This window comes from Akebia trifoliata, chromosome 4, assembly GCF_017979445.1.
Source record: "Akebia trifoliata isolate Shusen 1 chromosome 4, ASM1797944v1, whole genome shotgun sequence".
Lineage (NCBI taxonomy): Eukaryota > Viridiplantae > Streptophyta > Magnoliopsida > Ranunculales > Lardizabalaceae > Akebia > Akebia trifoliata.
The window spans coordinates 18830193-18850308 of NC_141378.1; the positions used below are offsets into that span (position 1 = coordinate 18830193).

General features: G+C 35.5%; 1 protein-coding gene, 1 long non-coding RNA gene and 1 pseudogene across 2 annotated transcripts; 2 read left to right on the forward strand and 1 right to left on the reverse strand.

The window, feature by feature from the left end:
- The first annotated feature begins 284 nt into the window (after positions 1 to 284).
- Positions 285 to 1097, forward strand: LOC147404314 (protein PHOSPHATE-INDUCED 1-like; annotated as a pseudogene).
- Positions 1098 to 5778: 4681 nt separating this feature from the next.
- On the reverse strand, positions 5779 to 6824 carry LOC147404315 (uncharacterized). Its single transcript, XR_015177732.1, has 2 exons — positions 6718 to 6824; positions 5779 to 6028 (listed from the first exon to the last, which is right to left on the reverse strand). It is a non-coding gene; the product is annotated as an uncharacterized LOC147404315 (long non-coding RNA).
- Positions 6825 to 18372: 11548 nt separating this feature from the next.
- LOC147404316 (uncharacterized) lies at positions 18373 to 19857 on the forward strand. Its single transcript, XM_086437836.1, has 4 exons — positions 18373 to 18490; positions 18578 to 18816; positions 19322 to 19438; positions 19567 to 19857. The coding sequence occupies exons 1-4, from the start codon at positions 18373 to 18375 to the stop codon at positions 19855 to 19857; spliced, it is 765 nt and encodes a 254-aa protein (XP_086293962.1).
- The last annotated feature ends 259 nt before the right edge of the window (positions 19858 to 20116 follow it).

The following is a 20116-nucleotide window of genomic DNA, read 5'->3' on the forward strand; positions in this document are numbered from 1 at the left end:
GAGGCGTTCGGATGCATGTGTTTTATCAGTCGTTTTAACAAAAGAAACCCGACCGTTGGATATTGTTGAATCGGACGGTCGAGATTGTTGATTTCGTTTAAGTTATATATTATTGTTTTTTACAGCGCCATCCCTCATTTTTGTGATTATTAGTGCCACCTCCCTGACACAATTACAACAGCAGAGAGAGTTCTCGTCTCCTCTCTCTTTCTCTCTCTGAAACACTCGGTCTCTCTCTCTCTCTCTCTCTCTATCTCTCTCGCTCGCTCGTTCGCTCCTCTCTCTCTCTCTCTCAGGCTCTCGATCTTGTTCAACATGGCTTCCTATGTTTCAACTTTGCTTCTACAACTCCTTTTAGTGGTCTCTTTCTTTCATTTCTCCTTTGCAGGAAGGAGACTCACCAAGTTGGTAACAGAACAACCTCTTCTCCTAAAATACCACAACGGTCCTCTTCTTTCTGGCAAAATCTCTATCAATCTCATCTGGTATGGTAAATTCAAGCCCTCTCAACGCGCTATCGTCTCTGATTTCCTCAATTCTCTTTACCCTTCCAAACCCCAAAACCAAAACAACTCATATGTCTCCACTTGGTGGGAAACCACCCAAAAATACTACCATCTCTCTTCCAAAAAACCCAATTCTCTTCTTCTCTCAATAATGGGGAAACAAATCCTCGATGAGAACTACTCAATGGGTAAATCTCTAACAAGTAAACAAATCGTGAGATTGGCAACAAAAGGTGAGGAAAAGAACGCCATTAATGTGGAACCCATAGGTCGTCTTCTTCGAGTTCCCAGGTTAAGAACAAGAATTACAAGTTTGCTTACATCTGGGTTGGTAACTCAGAGACTCAGTGTCTAGGTCAATGCGCTTGACCGTTTCATCAACCGATTTATGGACCACAAAGTCCACCATTGGTTGCACCCAACAACGATGTGGGTTTGGATGGCATGGTTATTAACTTGGCTAGCCTTTTGGCTGGAACCGCTACGAACCCATTTGGTAATGGTTACTTTCAAGGACCAGCAGAAGCGCCTCTTGAGGCTGCATCGTCTTGGTGTTTTTGGGTTTCGAGGGTTTAGAGAGAACAGATGAAGTTCTAGGGTTTAGATCGAATAGACGAGTTCTGTGTTCGAGGGTTTGGAGAGAACATTTCGAGCATTTAGTGAGAACAGAAGAGTTCTCTCTGCTGTTTTTCACTCAGGGATGTGGCACTAATAACGCCAAACGTGAGGGATGGCGCTGTAAAAAATAATAATATATAACTTAAACGAAATCAACAATTTCGACCGTCCGATTCAACAATATCCAACGGTCGGGTTTCTTTTGTTAAAACGACTGTTAAAATAGAGGCATCCGAACGCCTCCCATATATATATAAGCGGTTCAGCAGTCCTAAAGTTTATCAAACATTATACCAAACATTTTTCAAAATATGGGTTAGAAGCTTTGGAATGAGCTGATTTTTTGTGAGGATGATCTCTATGGTGAAGAGATCATTCTCTCCAAAAATCAGCTCATTTTGAAATTCCTAACCTTAATTTATAAATTAAAGAATCATGGATTATCCAATTTTTGTAAATCACTTTTGATGGGGTTAGAAGTTTTAGAATAAGCTGATTTTTGATGAGGATGATCTCCTCGTCTTAGAGATTATCTTCACAAAAAATCAGCTTATTTCAAAACTTCTAACCCATATTTTACAAAATATTTGGCACAATATTTGACAAATTTTAGGGCTGCTGAATCACTCCCATATATATATATATATATAACAATTAAGAAACCGCTCCCATGTATATATAACAAGTAAGAAGAGGTTTATGAGTAGTTAAAGTGTTTGGTCATATTTGACATTTTATCACTTTTACCGATTTGCCTCGTGTTTGTGGAAAGATAGTATCAAAGTTGGGCCCACTGAAGCAGGCGCAGTCTTGTTATTATTTATTTTTTTGCAACGATCTCAAAGTCTCCGCACGTGCACATTGGGCCCACTTTTCACTCCAAAACACCAGTAAAAACAACGTTTGAAATGTTACCGTTAATTGGCCCACCAAATTTAAAATAAGTCTAATTTTAAACAATTTGATACTTGAGTCTAACTTTCCTTTATGAGCCAAATGACATGTTTCAATCCTTTGATGTTCCCTCAACTCGTTCTTTGGGCCCCACTAATTCTTAATTCTATACCAACAAGAATCAAAATCAACTTTATTTATGATTTTTGAAAATTAGATTTGTTCATTTTTCATGATTGATGTCTAACCCATTGATTTAATGGTTTTTTTTAATACTTAAATCTATTAATTATGTATTATTAATCAAACTAATATGTTGTTAGGATCTACAAGAAACTAGAACTGCATGATGGGACGATCAAAATTCAAACATGTTGAATTCTACAGGTTGCACGATGTTTCATGAACTTGAAATCCTAAATTTTTTTACAAAATCTATAAAAAAAAAATGTAGGAATATTTACAAAATAACAAAATTTATTTTACAATATCTAGATCGATGGATGAGAAGATAATGTAACAAAATAAAAGAAAAATTAGGGTTTCAGAGTTCTAGAGATCTCAACGAGATATAAGGAGAAAATTGTTAATTCCTTCCATGGACATATAATTATATTCTTATTTTGTATTTCAAGTGAAAATTAAAAGTTTTGTAGTTGTTATTTAATGGTATTTTTGTAAATATCAATCTCAACAAGTTATTTATAAAATTTAATTAAATAATAATAAATAAATTAAAAAAAAAAACTTCATTAATATATGTATTTATAAACAAAATTAGAAGAAAAAAATTAAAGATATTTTTAAAAGAAATATGATTGTAAAAGATACTAATGTGGTACCTTTATGAAGAGTCATGGATTAAATCGTTGTAATTAGGAGAAAGTACCCTAATATACTTTTCTTGGTAATCTCTTGTCGTTGTGCTTCAAATTTCAAAACACACCCAAAAATAAAAATTGAATAGAGATTTTAAACATTAATTTTGATCGAAGTGTTCTTGATACAATAATTAAAAATCCACGTGGCTTGCATAAGAGATCTGAAGTTGGGTAGCTAGTCAACTCCCTGAGTACAGGATCTTTGTTTAAAAACTAATGTTTTTCCTGCTTAGGATTCTCTCTCTCTCTCTGTCTGGGTCTGGGCTGTGCAAGTCAGACAGAACAGTATAGGATCTTTGTTCATGAAACATAATGGTGCTTGTTTCCTTAGGATTCTCTCTCTCTCTTAAGTCAGGTAAAGAAAAGAAGAACATGTACTCACCTACTTTCCCATCCCTCACTCTTTCTTGGCTTTGTGTCCATTAATAACTTTGTCTCCTCTTTCCTTCTTTTTTTTTTTTTTATATATATATTTTTATTTGGAAATATAACTCCACATTTTTGTGAATATTTGAGAGATACCTTATTATTTTAAAAAATAATGGCATGTCCCTTGACTATGGTCTTTTTTGAGAGATTAATAGAAAAATGTCCTAAATACCTTAGTTAACTACCTTTTGCAAAAGCCTTAGATTTTTCTCTCCTCTCCTTCAACCTTCAAACCTCAAAAACAAGATGAGATTTTTAAGAAGAAAATTCAATGAGATCTTTTGAAAGAAAAATCAATGGTTGTTGGCCAGATGTTGAAAATGTGGCATTTGTCATTTTCTGTTAGTCATGCATACTATACTGCAATCAAGGCATATGTGCAATCAATTTAAAAGCAACAGTAGGGGGTATCTCAAATATTCACAAAAATTGGAGGGGTTTGTATAAATTTTATCAGGTACTTTTATGTATATTTTTGGATTACAAAACAAATATAGAAAGAAAATGGCCTATAACTTTACAAGTATTTGGTGGGGGGGTTAGGGTTGAAGTTCTTCCTTCATTACTTTTGTCTTGGTTCTCTGTCTATGTAAGAAAACAATAAAAAGGAATAAGTGTTTGAAAGTTAAAACCCTTTGTTTTATTTTTATTAAAAAGGAGAGGGAGAGAAGAGTATCCTATCTTCATAGAGGACAATTACACTACTTCAAACAAATTTTGCCACTCTCTGTCAAACAAAAGGCTGAGATCAAAGGATGCTCTCATAACAGATACTTAGAAAATTTGTATTGATTTCTACTTTCTAGAAGAGAAAAAAAAAAGGCCAATCTTTAGAAAACATGTGATTTTCCTCACATTTCAGCAGTATGTTTGGTGGAGAGCCTCTATCCCAAAAAATATATCCTCAGTAACATAGTAAGTCAAATCATCTTTAACCCCAAGGGATTGGCCTAATGGCAAACCTTGATAAGCTTCTCGGGATAGGTAGGTCAAGTGTTTGAAACCCCATAAAGCGATGATTGACCATCAACTTAGTCCCATCTTTAAAAAAAAAAAAAAACATTTAATGTAAGTTGATTTTAATCTTTAAAAATCTCATTTCTTTGTTTTAAAAATTAAATAAAATAAGTTATCTAATTTTTCTCTTTCAAAAGTTTTCAAAACCATGACTCTTATATTTGTTATATTAAAGAAAAAAAAAACTTAAGATGTGAAAAACAAGTTTTGGAAAGACTGGAGGTTGCTTATAATACTTGAAAACCTTAAATAATTCATATATTAATGTTAGTTCATTGCATCCGAGTCAGCCATGGATTTTTTTTTTTTTTTTTTTTAAGGTGCCAGCTAGCTTAGTCAGTGAAGTCAATGGACGGCGATATCATAGACCTAGGTTTAAATTCTCGCCATCACCAAATTAGTATCAATGGTCCAACTTAAGGTTGGCATGTCGTCCTCAAATGGGATGACTATGTCCATCCCGAAAGCAACGCAAAAGGTGGTTCATCAATGCAACTCCTCGAAGTGGTTCTGCAACCCCATAGTACACCGGGGAGAACATCAATTCGTTTTCCCTTAGCTTGATCAAGTCTCCTCTTCATGTGGTATAGAAGCGTTTTGTTCGATGCCTTGGCTTGTCCATTTTCTTAGAGGTGAGGATCCAAGGTATTGAGAAGAGATTTTGATTTCTAGACTATTGTAGTTTGTCTAATGTGTTATTTTTTAATGATCTCTCCTTGTCCATGTGGATGACAAACAGGCTAAGTAGGATTTTAACCACCACACCAGGCATAAAATTAATATAGTTACTTTATATATGAATTGAATTTTTGATAAATTTGGTATTAATTGTGTTACAAAAATCTTAAGGGTCACAAATTTTTAGTCAAAAAAGGGATTTTTTCTAAGCTCCTACGATTTTGGGGGGTTCAACTCAAAAAATCAATTGGGACAATGAGCGGAGAGGCCCAGAAGCTTATAAGGAGAGAGACAAGGCAATGAATATCCAATGTGGGACTAAACTCAACACGCCCTGCACGTGTGGGCCTAACCGGGCCAGAGCATGTAGAGATATGAATTGGGTGACGTGGAAGAGAGAAAAGCCCACTCTGATACCATTATAAATTTGGGGGTTCAACTCAAAACCAATTGGTAATGAGTGGAGAGGCCCAGGAGCTTATAACAATGCGTGTCCAATGTGGGACTAAACTCAACACATAGTGATCTATTTCCTAGGCATTTTCAAGAGATATCATCCCATTTCAACCATTTATTACTATGAAGAGTTAATAGATTAAACATCTATGATAAAATCTAAATTGGATTAATAGATGTTAAAATCACAAATCTAACTTAATATATCAAATAATAAAATTCAAATTCTTAAAAATCATAAATAGACCCAAAAAATAAAAATAAAAAGATTCCTTCTTCTAGGCCTAAATCCCCCCAAAGACTGCAAACAAGTCTCTATGCTTAACAAATCCAATAGATTATCCAGCATAGCAATACAAGCATTTATTTCCACTCTATATGAAATTATCCAAATCACCAATTAAGGGCGACCGAGTTTATAAGCAACAAGCGAGCCCAGAGATACAAAACAACAGAAATCTCAAATTACAAAAAAAATGCAGATAAGAACTCAAAATGTTAAAAGTTCAAGTGTCTCTCCAACAGCTTCACATCTCAGTCCTGTTCACCCTGGAAAGAACAATATAGACAAGAAATGACGGGTCAAACACAAAATATTAGACCCAACACACTCATGTAGATAAATTTTTTGACCATACTATTGATCTCCTATTTCAGAAAATTTTATTGGAATGATTAATGGCTAACGATCATATGTACCCATTCCTTGGATGATTGAGAAATATCCAACAAAAATTCAACAGATGTGGCTACATTAAGAATTTCCTTAATTTTGAGAGCTGCTATTGGCACCCCATCTTTTACTCATTACACCCCAACTAAAAATAAAGAAAATAAGTAAATGTTTGAGAATAACAAAACGTTGGGGTGTCAATAGAAGCTGTCTCACGTTTTTTTTTTCTTTGTTTTTTGTTGTTGCTAGATTTGTATTTTTTTGGTTTAAGATTTTACATAAGCCTAATCATAATTATAAACAACTACTGAAATTGTTTGAAAGAGTATTATAATGTTAAGAGAATAATTTGAGGCAAACCTTTGTTACATTTGGATGGTGTGTTTTAATCTTTAATTGGGGTGTGATAAATAATTTAAGAAATTGGGGTGTAACAAGTAAAAGTTGGGGTGTCAATAGCAGTTCTCTTAAATTTTTGTGCATTAATCCATATGAATGTTACTGCCAATAAAAATTTTTACTAAATTCATATGGATTTTAGCTTTACCCAAGTTCTGAACTATACCTTGTTTCCATCTATAATATTTAGTAAACCTTCATATTGTGCTTCGCATCCTTCTAGACAATCTATACCTCAGCGAAAGGCCACAGCTGCATCATCAACCTCTACTTGGGATTACCCAACACGAACAACATTAGGTGATGTTACACTATCATCGAGATGTAAGAAATGGGAAAAATAAAAATAAACAAGCCTTCACCTACTAACTAACCACTAAACTACTTTGCTTATTTACAACAATAACAACAAATCCTAGGGTCTTAAGGCATGGAAACTTGGGCGGGCTAACCTGAACTTAACCCAATTGATGGGTGATCCTGGACTAGGAAATCTCCACCTAAATTCAATTCGGGTTGAGGCTCCAGGCAACCCAACTCAACCTGATGCTATATATTTACATATATATATATATATATATATATATATATTTTTTTTTTTTTTAAAAATAGTTATCACTTCCTAAACATATTTGTAAAACTGAGTAAAAAAATCTTTTTATTGATTTTTTTCTTTCTATATTTAAATTATTGCTATTTAAGTTTAAGTACTATATAGATTTTTGAAGATGAAGAGTCATTTTTACATAAATTTTGAAGAGAGAAAAATAAGCTCAACCTGTCCAAACTTGCCTAACTTAAAAATAAAATTAGGCTTGCTCAATGAGACCAACCTACCAACCCGCCCTAAATTACCTAAGTTGGGCTAACCCGAGCTCAACCCAATTTTAGAAACTCAGTCTAGGGTTGAGCTCCTCAATCCCGCCCAAGTTGCAGTGCTTCTTCGCCATCCAGCGTCTAGTGACAACATGACACGATCAATGTTCGATTACTTCATTTGTGTAACAAATATGCATCTAAATCCTAGCATTCGTATCAAAGCCTTTGCATTTCATGTTCCATCAATTTGATAAAAGTCGAATCTGATAATCAACTCCAATTTTTCCTCAGAAAGAGAGATAATAGACTATTTTTTAGACAACCCTTTCCCTATCGTTGTAGACATGTAGATTTATGTTAGGAAACCTCCATACTACTTGATTTTTGAAATCGCCACCACTCATAAAATTCTTTGATGTGAATGGTCACTTAAAGTTTATTTTCTTTAAATTTTATTTTTCAAAGAAAATAGTGACTCGGGTTAGTCTTAACCATGAGATTCAAGTGGGGAGGTTCGGTTGAAGGATGGGGAAGATGTTAAGCACGCCAACCTACCCACCAAGAGGTGGTTACTTAGAAATTGGCCAAATAGTATTCTAAACAAAAATCAAAGACAAAATGAGTTTCCCAAGTAGGGAATTCCATTAATTTTGGGCCATGGCTTTTGGTTGACCTAATGGGTTTGGGCAACCTTACCTAAGTCTTTTGATGCATGGATTAAAATTTTGTCTCGTTTTCGTAATGTTTTGTACAAAACGTTTTAGAATTTTACCTTGCCGAGACGAAACAATCAAGGTTTTGACCATTTTCTTTTGATTTCTCTTGATATACGGATCTACAAGAGAGATCTAGAGAGAAAAACACAAAGAAAAAGAGATCTAGGGACAAAACACACACACAGAAGAGGGGGGAGGGGGGGGGGGTGGGGTACATGGTTTTGCCGATTTCTGGGTTTCCCTCTTCTTATTTGTTATTTGGTTTTTCTCAAAATGAAAGTTCCCTCTAGTTTTAATCGAATGCCTTGCCCTTGACCTTGATTTTATTAGGAAGACTAGGTTATTTATAAAACATCCTCAAGTTTTGTAAATATTTGAAATACCCTTGTGTTTCAAAGTGATGATATATCCCTTGACCACATTCTTAAGATTTTTTTTTAAAAAAAAACATCAATTCTATTGAATGTTTTGGAATTGTATTAGTATCGTTTCAATTTTTGAAAAAACTAAAAGATTGGATCAAAACGAGATTTTAAACCATGCTTTGAAGTGTGGTATGATGACATGAGGATGCATAGATATTGTAAATGATGATTAAGATGCTAGCGAATGCTTATGTGTATGAGGTGTAGAATGACTAGAATGTTCCGAAGTGGGGGATTATTTGACTTTTACTTAGAATTTTGAATGAGCAATCCATGAGGGAAGCACTCTATAGATTCTAACATTTTGGATGATTAAGGTACATGAATGTGTCCCAAGGATTGGGTGTGGTTGTTCTTGGCAAAGGGTTTGAGACACTACTCTAGGAATGAAAGTGTCCCTTTAATGAATTCAACATTTTGTGCTTAGGTCCACTTATGGATGCAAGAGAATGTGCTCTAAATGTAGATGAATGCAAGCTAATGTTCCCAAAGAACTTGTTATGGACTTACAATGGTGAGGATCACCCCATGATGAGGATATACTCTCTAACCATTCTATTGTCAATATTGATGCTTAAGCTACATGATGATGTTATTGACATGATTCTAATTATATGGATGTAAATGCAAGTGCTCCCATAGACCTTATTATAGACTCATAATGGTGAGGATCACCTCATTATTCATGAAGAGGGTTTACTCTCTAACAATCCTTCTGCCTCTATTGATGCTTGATCTACACAGAAAATGCTATTGATATATTCCTAATTACATGATAAACATGCAAGTACTCTCGTTGAGCTTATTGTAGCCTTATAATGGTGAGGATCACCTTATGAAGAGGGTATTCTCTCTAACCATATTTTGCCATTGTTTATGCTTGACCTACATGGAGAATGCTCCTAGGATGATCTACATGCAAATGCAAAAAAAAGAAACCAAATGCTAACCTTACCTTAGTCTTCTTCATCTTCTTACCTTTCTTGGATCTTCAAGGTGGCTTGAGAGTGTAATTGGACAGAGTTTCGATTATATGGAGGCTCTTGAGAAGAGATTTTAATAGAGTTTTGGAGTAAGAAAAATTGGATGACCAAGCTTGGAGAGTCCATGCCTATTTATAAGCTTTTCAAGACCTCATGGGGATAAAATAGTCCAAAATCCTAGATTTAAGATAATTGCAAAAAAGCCTTAGATGACCGACCTTGGTTGCCCTTCATCATAGAGGCCTTGATAGTAATATACACCTTGTTGAGTCTTACCAATCATTATCATCAAAGATTAAGGTGGTAAACTACTTTCAAGGTCTCTATAGAATTCTTTGAGGAATAGAATTTTTCATACCCTTGAGATAGGAGGACATTTCAAGATTTTTCATTGGAAGGGTAATTGTCCCTCAAGATCTTTAGAGAATTCTTTGAAGGATATGACGGTCCATATCCTTGAGATATATGATAATTTCAAAGTTTATCTTGATAAGGGTATGGATTTATTCTCAATTGGAGGGTCTAAGAGGTCAATTACCCTCTTATGAGTCTCGAGTAATTGAGGTCAAGGTGGAAATTACCCCCTAAGATCTTTTTAGAGAAGCTTTGGAGTACATGGGTCTCAACCCTTCAACATGCTTTTAATTAAAAGAAAACATTGGGTGGGATACTAATTTATTCTTTAAATGAAGGGAAAAATGGGAAGTTCCTTAATGATGCTCTAAGGATTCTTGAGCTCTAAAACAGAACCAAAGTGAAGGTGGTCCAAGAAAACATGTAGAGAGGTGCCAAGTGGCAGATGGGGGCCAAAAATACAATAGAATTTTGTTGGCTCCATTTCCAGGGCAAGGACCTGTGCAGATTTGCACTGGACCATACTTGGGGAATGGACCTAGCAAAACTTACACTAGTCCATACCCTAGCCACAGACCAAGCATTTTTTTACACTAGTCCATGCCTTGGGCATGGACCTTACTTGGTTGGGCTACACTTCTATCAAGTCTTCTTTCAAATCCCTCAAATCTTTTGATTTTACAAGAATTTGGCCTCCAAACAACTCCCTTTCGTAGGCTTCTAATTTACTCACAGGATTGTCCAAACAATTTTTGGGTGTCTACAATAGTATGTGCCTAAATTGAGATGAATTTAAAAACAAAAACATTGAGATCTAATTTTTCCTAGATAGTAGACCAACCAACTAAACTCTGTTGATGGCGACAAGTTGATTGAGGAACCCATTACCGAGACAAAATTTTGGTTCTTCGACTTCCGAGACCTAATCTCACTAGGAAAAGAAAAAGACAAAAAAATAGTGGAGGTAAACAACGCTCCACTCAATCTAAACAAATTAAGAGCTCTGATAATTACATGAAATGATAAATGATACCTTTAATTTTTTGCCACTATTTAAGGTTAATTTTATTATTTGAGAATTAATTGGCTAATTTTATGGTTGTAGGTTTGGAAGGTTTTAAGTCGAAATAAAATAGAGGCTTTTTGGATGGAATAAAGGTCAAAAGGGGTGACGGAATAATTTTGGAGAAGGACCAGGGTAAAAGAAAAAAAGTTATTTTCTACCTCAATAAGCTACGTACCAACTCAAAACCCAACAAATTTCTCTCATGCTCAACTTTTTCTTTAAGTTTCTTTCTTTTCTCTCAACTCCCTTTCTTTTGTTATTCCAAGTTGCGTGGTGTTTTTCCTACTTAATTTTATCATTGTTTCAAGGCTGGTACCTAAAGAAAATTCTCATGAAAAGAGAATCATGAGATTTTTAATTCATTCACCTTATATTAGTGAATTTAGATGGAAGTAAACAATAGAACTTTTCAAGACGAGCATTTACTTAACCCGTTTGGATATACTTTTAAAAGTAACATTTTTACTTTTAAAAGTTGAAAAGTTAAAAATGTTGTTTAAGTTTAGTTTTAAAAAGTAAGAAATCCAAACTTTTAAAAAGTAAAAAAGAAATTATTTTCTACTTTCTAAAAAGTACTTTCTCCCAAAACTACTTTCTTTCACAGATATTTTCTACTTTTTATCCAAACGGAACCTAAGTCCCATTTAAATATAAAATCTTAAAAGAAAAACCCTATAAATTTCTTAAAGATTTTACTCCATCGAAATATCAACCTTACTGTGGATAGAATAACCTAAAAATATCAACCTCACTATGGACATAATGACCTCAAGTACGGTCCCTTTGGACACAAATTAGAAAATAATCGTGAGAGAAAAAGTAGCTTTGGAAGAAATTATTTTTTAAAAAGTAAAAAATAAAAAAAAAGTTCTTTTTTACTTTTTAAAAAGCTTAAATTTTTACATTTTTAAGGTAACCCAAACAATCTTTTTAACTTTCCAACTTTTAAAAGTAAAAAAGTTTACTTTTTAAAGTATATCCAAACGTGCTTAGTGAATACTCTTCATGAAAAGCTTTATTTTTCCCTTCCATCCAAACTCCCCAACATATGGTGAACGGGTTAACTATTTGGTTGGATAGGATGTCAACTTATGAAACCATTTGTTACTATTGGACAAATTCCTCTTTTCATTTTCTTCTTGTTCTTTGTCATAATGCCTATTCAGAGACGAGTTGGAAGATGAATTCTTAATTCTTAAGCTGCTGAGACCACATGATCCTCTTTTTTGTGAGGAATTTTTTTCAGATACTAACCCTGAAATAATGATAAAACTGAGGAAGAAAAGCACCACACAACTTGGAATAACAAAAGGAAGTGAGCCCAAACATTTCTTGAGAATAAACAATAAATGTGGTTGGTCGATTCCTCATTCGATTTGCACAGAAGACAACGATTAGCACAAATAAACCCCCTAGCCATAAGATCATCCATGGTAAGAATTTTCCCTAACGAGGCTGACCAGACAAAGGATATCTTGGATGGGGCTTTTAGCCACCAGATAGTAATGTTTGAAAATTATAAGGATTGGTTAAAAACAAGAATTGTAAAAAGACTTTAACAAGAAGATGTCCTTATTTCCTTCCCATACCTGGTTGTTCTCCCCCAAAAGGTCTATATGGATATTAGAAATATACTAAGTCAGACTAACAACCTCTTGAACCTCCTAAGTCCCAATCATTAAAGCTTCTCCTGAAATCGAAATCCCACAAAAATTGGTCCCTAGATTGAACCATAAGATCCTTCATTATGGTCTTTTTCTTATAAGATAAGATATAGAGGAGAAGTTAGGAAACTGAGATCTAAAGGGTAAAACTCCGTACCATTGCTCCTCCCAAAGCCTAACCCTATTCCCTTTCCCAACTTTGAATGCAATTCTTTTTAGGAACTCTAACATACTCTTTTGTATACTTTTCCACAGCCAACACTCATAGGCTGAGAACACTGCACAACTCTCCCGTCCATAACGACCAGCCTCATATTTTGCAGCGATAGCTTCCTTCCACAAACTATTCCTCCCATCTCCAAACCACCACAACTATTTCTTTAAAAATGTCAAGTTTATTGCTCCTATCTTTCTAAAACCCGAGCACCACATTCTACTTAGGGAGGCAGATCTGATTCCACTTAAGGAGCTGGAACTTTCTGTTTCCCTACTTTATCATTCAACAAAAAATCTCAGATGATCTTCTCTATTCACACTTCCATACTTCTTGGCATGGTGAACAAAGAAAGTATATTGGAATGCTTGATAGAGTTCTTCGATCAAGGTTATCTTCCCTCCCTTTGAAAGATAAATTTTGATCAAAGAATCTCTATCATATTCTTTTGGTCCCCAATTTATAGACCATTAATGTCAATGTAGATATATACACTGCACACATGCAGGAACTCACCATCTGATCGGACCCATATCCAAAGCCAAATATCCACCAAATCAAATAACACTATCACCCAATTTATACCATTATTTTGGACAATCCAGATAAATATGGCAATCAATCCAAAAACACTCCATTTGGGAAGGTTGCAATCATAACATCAAGTAGATTTTTTGTTGTTGGAAATTGGAACTCACTGAATAAGAGACCATGAATAGCAGAATTTGTAGTGTATGAAATGTAGTAATGACCCACAATCCATACTCTAAATATCATCCCATTATGATGGTTCAATCAACAAAAATATTGAGACGAAACTGAAATATTGCTAACATTCTCTTTTTTTAAATGTGTGTTTTTACCATAAACAAAGAAGCCTGGGCATGGGTATAGCATAGCACTACTGGGCATGCCCTGGTGTCACAGTCATGTTCTTCATGATGCTAACCACACGACCCTTAGATGTTGTGACCTATACAAGTAAGGCAATAGAACATGCACACACAAGGCCCACAAACAACACAAATATTCAAAAGATGACATAATCGAGCAAAGGCTTGAAAGGCAACTTCTACTGAAATGTATCAATGCGGCTTACAAGACAATGCTCTCACCTCTCGGTATCTTGGTGCCTTTACCAAGTACTTGATGGCTTACAAGACAACTTCTTGGTTTCTAATGGATCTTTATTTGATCCCTCAAGAAGGGAGGGGGCAACCTTTTGGGTAATTACAAAAGGAAACATCAAAAGTTGAGCTCGAACGTATTGCGTGTAAGGGTGGATAATCAACCCCGACAAAAAATCAATACACAAATATTTACAAGACTGGTTTTGGCCAAGCCAGCATGGGTGGACTCCCTAGACCTAGACCCAGACATAACCATGACAACTAGGCACAACTTGGATGACTTTTTTCTGAAAAACATACAATGAGGGAATAAATTCTAATTGTACTGGTATGCCTTGTTGTTTTAGCAAGCGATTGTAACAATATATATCATGAGGCCAACTGAATGTACTTTATATATATATATATAAGCAAAGATGGGTTAGTCGTTAGCATAAGAAGTATGGGTTCAAAAGGGTTTGAACCTAGGACGTGGGAACAACTCTCCACACATCTTACCACTTATTTGAGTGGCATTTCTTCAAACTGAATGTACTATTACTTATGGAAATATTGCGAAACAATACTCAAGCAAACTATATTGCTTCATTCCAAAATGACGGAACTTCAATATGTCTAGGCACTATAGGTACCCCCCCTTCATGCATACTTGCCAGATGTAAGTATTAAATTCATCCTATCCACCATATAACTAATTGTTTTAAAATGCTAGACAGTGTCATGTACGTAACAGTAAAGATATTCATAATTTAGAGATTTGAAAGGGATTTTTGTTTTTTTGGAAGGGGGGAGGGGGTTGCTTTTCATTGTAATTTCATCAAAACAAACAACATTAAACTTCCAGTTCACAAATCTTAGCACCTCGTAGTCGGTATAAAAAATTGCAGGATGTTCAAAAAATACTAAGGGTATGTTTGATTGCATGGAAAGTGACTTTCCATGGAATTTGAAATCCATGGAAAAATAGTGGTGGAATATAGGTAGGGTTGGAAAATTAAATTCAATTGTTTGATTTTACGTGGATAAAATCATGGAAAAAATATGAGAAAAAAGAAAAAGAGAAGATGAGGAGGAAGAGGGAGGGGGGAGGATGTGGCGGCGACGGCGACAATGACGGAGATGGTGGTGGTGACGACGGTGATGGCGACTGCGACGACAGTGGCGATGATGGTGGCGGTGGAGGTAAGTGAGGAAGAAGAAGGGAGAACGTGATGGTGATGGTGGCGGTGGCGGCGGAGGTAAGTGAGGAAGAAGATGATGAGGAAGATGGGAGGAAAACGTCGTGATGGTGGTGGCGGAGGAGGTGAGGGATGGAGAAGAAGGAGAAGAAGAGAGAGAAGGTGGCCGGAGATGGTGATGATAGAGACGGAGACGGTGATGATAGAGATGGAGACGGCGATGGGGACGACGATGGCGACAGTGATGACGATGATGACGAGGTTAGTGTAATGGTGGTGATGGTGATAGGAAAGAAGATATGAGTGGGGAAGAATTGGGGATGGAAAATATGGGTGGGAAAGTGAAATCCATGTTTTGGTAGACTTTTTGATTGGGGTGGAAAATGAATTTCCATTTTCATGTGCAACAAAACACTTGAAAAATGTCATTTTCCATGAAAATTGATTTTCCACCCTATTTTCCATGTGCAATCAAACATACCCTAAATTTGAATTCTGTTGAATTCACCTCATCCACTTCATATCAAAACCCACCCTCCTAAGCCTATAGTCCAGAAAATCCCCACTAATGTAAACATATGTCTTTTCCATGTTGATTTTGTAGATAAGCACATGAAATTTAAAGCCAATATACCCATTGGTAATCAAGGCTCAACCAAGATTTGTTTATACCTAGCTAAGGCACCTTGCCCATACAAAATCATTGAAGGAAAAAAATACAACTTCTCAAAGGCTCTATCAAATTTATAAGTTTGTACTCCGTGACATATTTCACCATTTGCTTCTTAGGAATTAAATAAATGAAATTGCTATTGGAACAAAAAATCATATAACCATCTTGAATCGACCACGAGTTCTAAGAAATTGCTCTATGTTGTGAGCAGGAGTGTCATCAAAAACTAAAATTGAACTATCTATGAACGAAAACTGGAATGGGATTACAAAGTAGAAGCAACATACTGGATAAAAAATCCTTGCTACTAGGGTTTTTACAACCACCTCCTAGCAATTCCCAAAAATTAAAATAAACTCCAAGGAACAACCATCTAGACTTGGGGCCTCATCATCATTAATTCCCCATATAGAAGTCATGATCTCCTCCTTGTCAAAAACGGTTGTGCCAAAAAGGAGCAAATGAAACAAGTAGAATTATGTGAGGAGCATTGAGAACAAATTCAAAAGTTTTTTTTTTTTTATATTGATAACAAATTTCAAAGTTGTGAAGGCAAGATTCACGTGAGATCCTATAAAAGAAATATACAAGAAAATTGGGAACAAGAAGTGAAAAAAGATGCAAAGATCAACATAAGGTACATGATGGAGACCTTAAATTTGAAATGAAAGAGAAGTGCAACAAGAATTCAGGGGCAAGAATAATGGGGTCCCAAGGACAATAGAAGGTAAATGCAAGCTAAGGACAATCTTGGTGATAATCGGAATTTATATCTTTGGTGGATCGCATGATTGGTCTCAAAAGGCTCCTACGTCACCTTGCAGGTAAAGTGGTACATTCCTATCACATCGAACCGTACTTAGCAACACAAATAAAGTATCGGGTTCATAAAATTTCTCCATATTAATTCCGGAGATTGGTATGGCAATTTTAACCACCATTTCTATCTCCCAAGGTTATGGCATAGATAAATACTAAGCCATCATTAGGTATTCTAGACATTATGACACCTGATCTTGGTTGGCAATCATCGGGGGTAAGAACCATCTCCCATCCCCTTTTACATCATGTTAGATATAACAGTATTTTATATATGCACCATAAAGGCATTTTTGTAGTTTCATTTGTTTTCTAGTTTTATATACACCACGATTCATAGTGAGAGAGTCAAGTTCGACTCCTTCCACTTTCTCCATTCTTTTCTTCTACTCTAAACCCTAATATGATCTTCTACATGGTATCAGAGCTGCTTTAGTAGACATAGTTTGGTTCTCTCCTCTTCTTCCGCATTTTCTTCTTTTCTCTCTTGGTATAAACCAGAATTTTCTAATTTGATTTGTACATGTTATCCTATTGGTGGTTAATATCCTTTGTTTGGAGGATTTTGTCATCGTAGTTGGAAAATATCCCTAATGTGATCGTAGATCAAGGGATTTTCGTCAGTTATTAGTGGTTGGTCATGGTGCGGTGTGGTGGTTAGGTTATGGGCCTATGGCCTTCAAGGTACCTTGCAATTTCATCTTCAGAGGTATTGGAGTTCTATGATTTTATCTAGAAAAGGGTTTTGAAGCCCTGAGATTTTATCTGGAGGGGTTTTAGAACCTAATGACTTCACTGAGATAGATTTCTCTCCTTTTTTTTGAGGTTTTTCGCACATCTTGGCTATAAGGAATTCGGGTTGAGGAGATTTTCCGGTAGTAAAAAATCGTTCACGAAAATATCTAAAAACCTTTTAATCCTGTGAGCAACATTAATATTGTGGGAGAAATGCCAAAAATTGTAAAGCAATTTTGTTGATTCTTGGGTAATTGTTTCATCATGGAGCAAAAGACTTTCTTGGGTATATCTACTGATTTGGTTGGAACTCAAATGACTTCCATTCGCTTAAATGGAAGTAACTACATACAGCGGTTGAAGGCTGTGGAGATCTTTTTGAAGGCCAAGGGTAAAAAATCTCATCTAACCAAAGCTAAGTCCAATTTTCTTAATGAAAAAGCCATTGAAGTGAACAGGAAAATGCTCAGATTGTTACTTGGTTGTAAAACAGTATGGAGTTGTAGATCAGTGCTAACTTTATGTTTTTGGATGCTGCGAAGGAGATTTGGGAACGAGTGACACATGTATTTGGGATCCACTAATATTACCCGAATTTATTAAATCACTTACAATATTTCTCTTTACAGCAGGATGATAAAACTCTGGATCAGACTTTCGCTCCATTGATGCGTATGCGTGAAGAGCTGACAATATGAACTCATTAACAGTGATATCCTTCAAATGCAGAAGCAAATAGAGGATATGAATGTTATTCGTTTTCTTTCATCCCTCCGATCAGAGTATCATATAGTCAAGTCTCAAATTTTAGGAAGTTAAGATCTTCCTTCCTTAACAGATATCTCCTCCAAGCTCCTTCTGCTCATGTAATGGATGTTGCTTCGTCTTCTAGTGAATTATCTACCGTTATTTGCAAAGATACCCATTCTAGTGTTACTAGACATCCTATCTTTAATTTGTTTCTTATATTCCGTTATCTTCTTCAATGTCTTCTATTCTTAAGAATCTTCAAGATACCTTATCTCACCCAGGATAGAGAACAGCAATGGATGATGAGATGGATGCTCTACATCATAATGATACTTGGTATTTGGTTTCTCTTCATCCTGGAAAGCATGTTATTGGTTGTAGGTGGGTCTATGTTGTTAAATTTCATCATAATGGTACAGTTGATAGATTGAAAGCTCGATTAATTACTAAGGGATGCACATAGACTTATGAAGTTAACTATGTTAAGACTTTCTTACCAGTTGAGAAAATTACTTTGGTTTTAGTGTTGATTGCATTAGTTGTTATGTCTGACTGGCCATTGTATCAGTTAAATGTTAAAAATTCCTTCCTACATGGTGATTTACATAAGGAACTATATATGGAGCAACCACCTAAGTTCGTTACTCAAAGGAAAATTGGGAAAAAGTGTAAGTTTCGAAAAACACCTTATAGTTTGAAGCAATCTCCACGGGCATGGTTTGATAAGTTCAGTGATGCGGTTCTTGCATTTGGGATGATGCGATGTCAGACAGATCATTTAATTTTCCAATGGAAAACTAAAAAAGGGTATGCGTTGTTGATAGTCTATGTTGATTACATTGTATTGATCGATAGTGATATTGATGGGATATAAAGGTTGAAGTCTTATCTTCAACAACAATTTCATACCAAGGACTTGGGAAAATTGAGATATTTCATTGGTTTTGAGGTGGCTCGCTCAGGTTGTGGTATTAGTCTCTCTCAGAGGAAGTATGTACTAAATTTGTTAAAAGAGACGGTTACTTGGATCCTAACCGATGAGTACCCCCGTGGATCAGAAATTGAAACTTATAGCCAAACAGGGAGATATGTTTGATGATCCTAATAGATAAAAGAGGTTAGTTGGAAAGTTGAATTACGTCACTATCATAAGACCCGACATCTCACATGTTATTAGCATTGTGAGTCAGTTTATGGAAGCACCTAGGATGCCACACTGACTTGCTGTTCAATGTATTATGAAGTATCTGAAGGGATCTCTAGGACGTGGTTCGTTGAACAAGCCTAATGGTCATACTTGGATTGAGGGATATCAAATGGAGATTGGGCTCGTTCTCCCTCAGATGGGAAGTCTACCACAGGTTATTGTACTTTCATAGGAGGTAATCTTGTATCATGGGAAAGTAAGACGCAAACAGTGGTAGCCAGGTCAAGTATAGAAGTTGAATATAGAGCCATATCTCATTCTTCTTGTGAACTTATTTGGTAGAGGCATTTTCTACAGAAAATTGGTTTCACAATAGAGACACCTATGAATCTTCTATGTGATAACCAAACAGCCATGCATATAGCTTCCAATCCAGTGTTTCACAAGCGGACGAAGCAAATCGAGGTGGATTGTCATTTTGTTCGTGAGAAGCTTCTGAGTGGTGAAATTGCCACAACGTATGTCAAGTATAAAGATCAACTTGTTAATCTATTTACTAAGTTGTTGGGAAGTGATAGGGTTATTTTTCTATGTAACATGCTCGGATTATATGATATATATTCTCCGACTTGAGAGGGAGTATTAGATATATCGGTATTTTATATATGTGTCATAAAGACATCTTTGTAATTTCATTTGTTTTCTAGTTTTATATATGCCATGGTTCATAGTGAGAGAGTCAAGTTCGACTACTCCAACTTTCGCCATTGTTTTCTTCTTCTCTAAACCCTAATATGATCTTCTATGCATCTGATACTTTGAGTCAATGCAATTGTTTTGCCTCTTCGCTATTTATCAAAGTTATGGCTTTCAAACATGGCGCCAACCCACA

What these genes read in the sequence shown, in the direction of transcription:
- LOC147404316 (XM_086437836.1), top strand. Translation starts at nt 18,373, where the DNA reads ATGGATGATGAGATGGATGCTCTACATCATAATGATACTTGGTATTTG. An exon ending in TGTTAAATTTCATCATAATG is followed by an intron (nt 18,491 to 18,577) that starts GTACAGTTGATA and finishes CTTTCTTACCAG; the next exon opens with TTGAGAAAATTACTTTGGTT. An exon ending in TTGATAAGTTCAGTGATGCG is followed by an intron (nt 18,817 to 19,321) that starts GTTCTTGCATTT and finishes TGTATTATGAAG; the next exon opens with TATCTGAAGGGATCTCTAGG.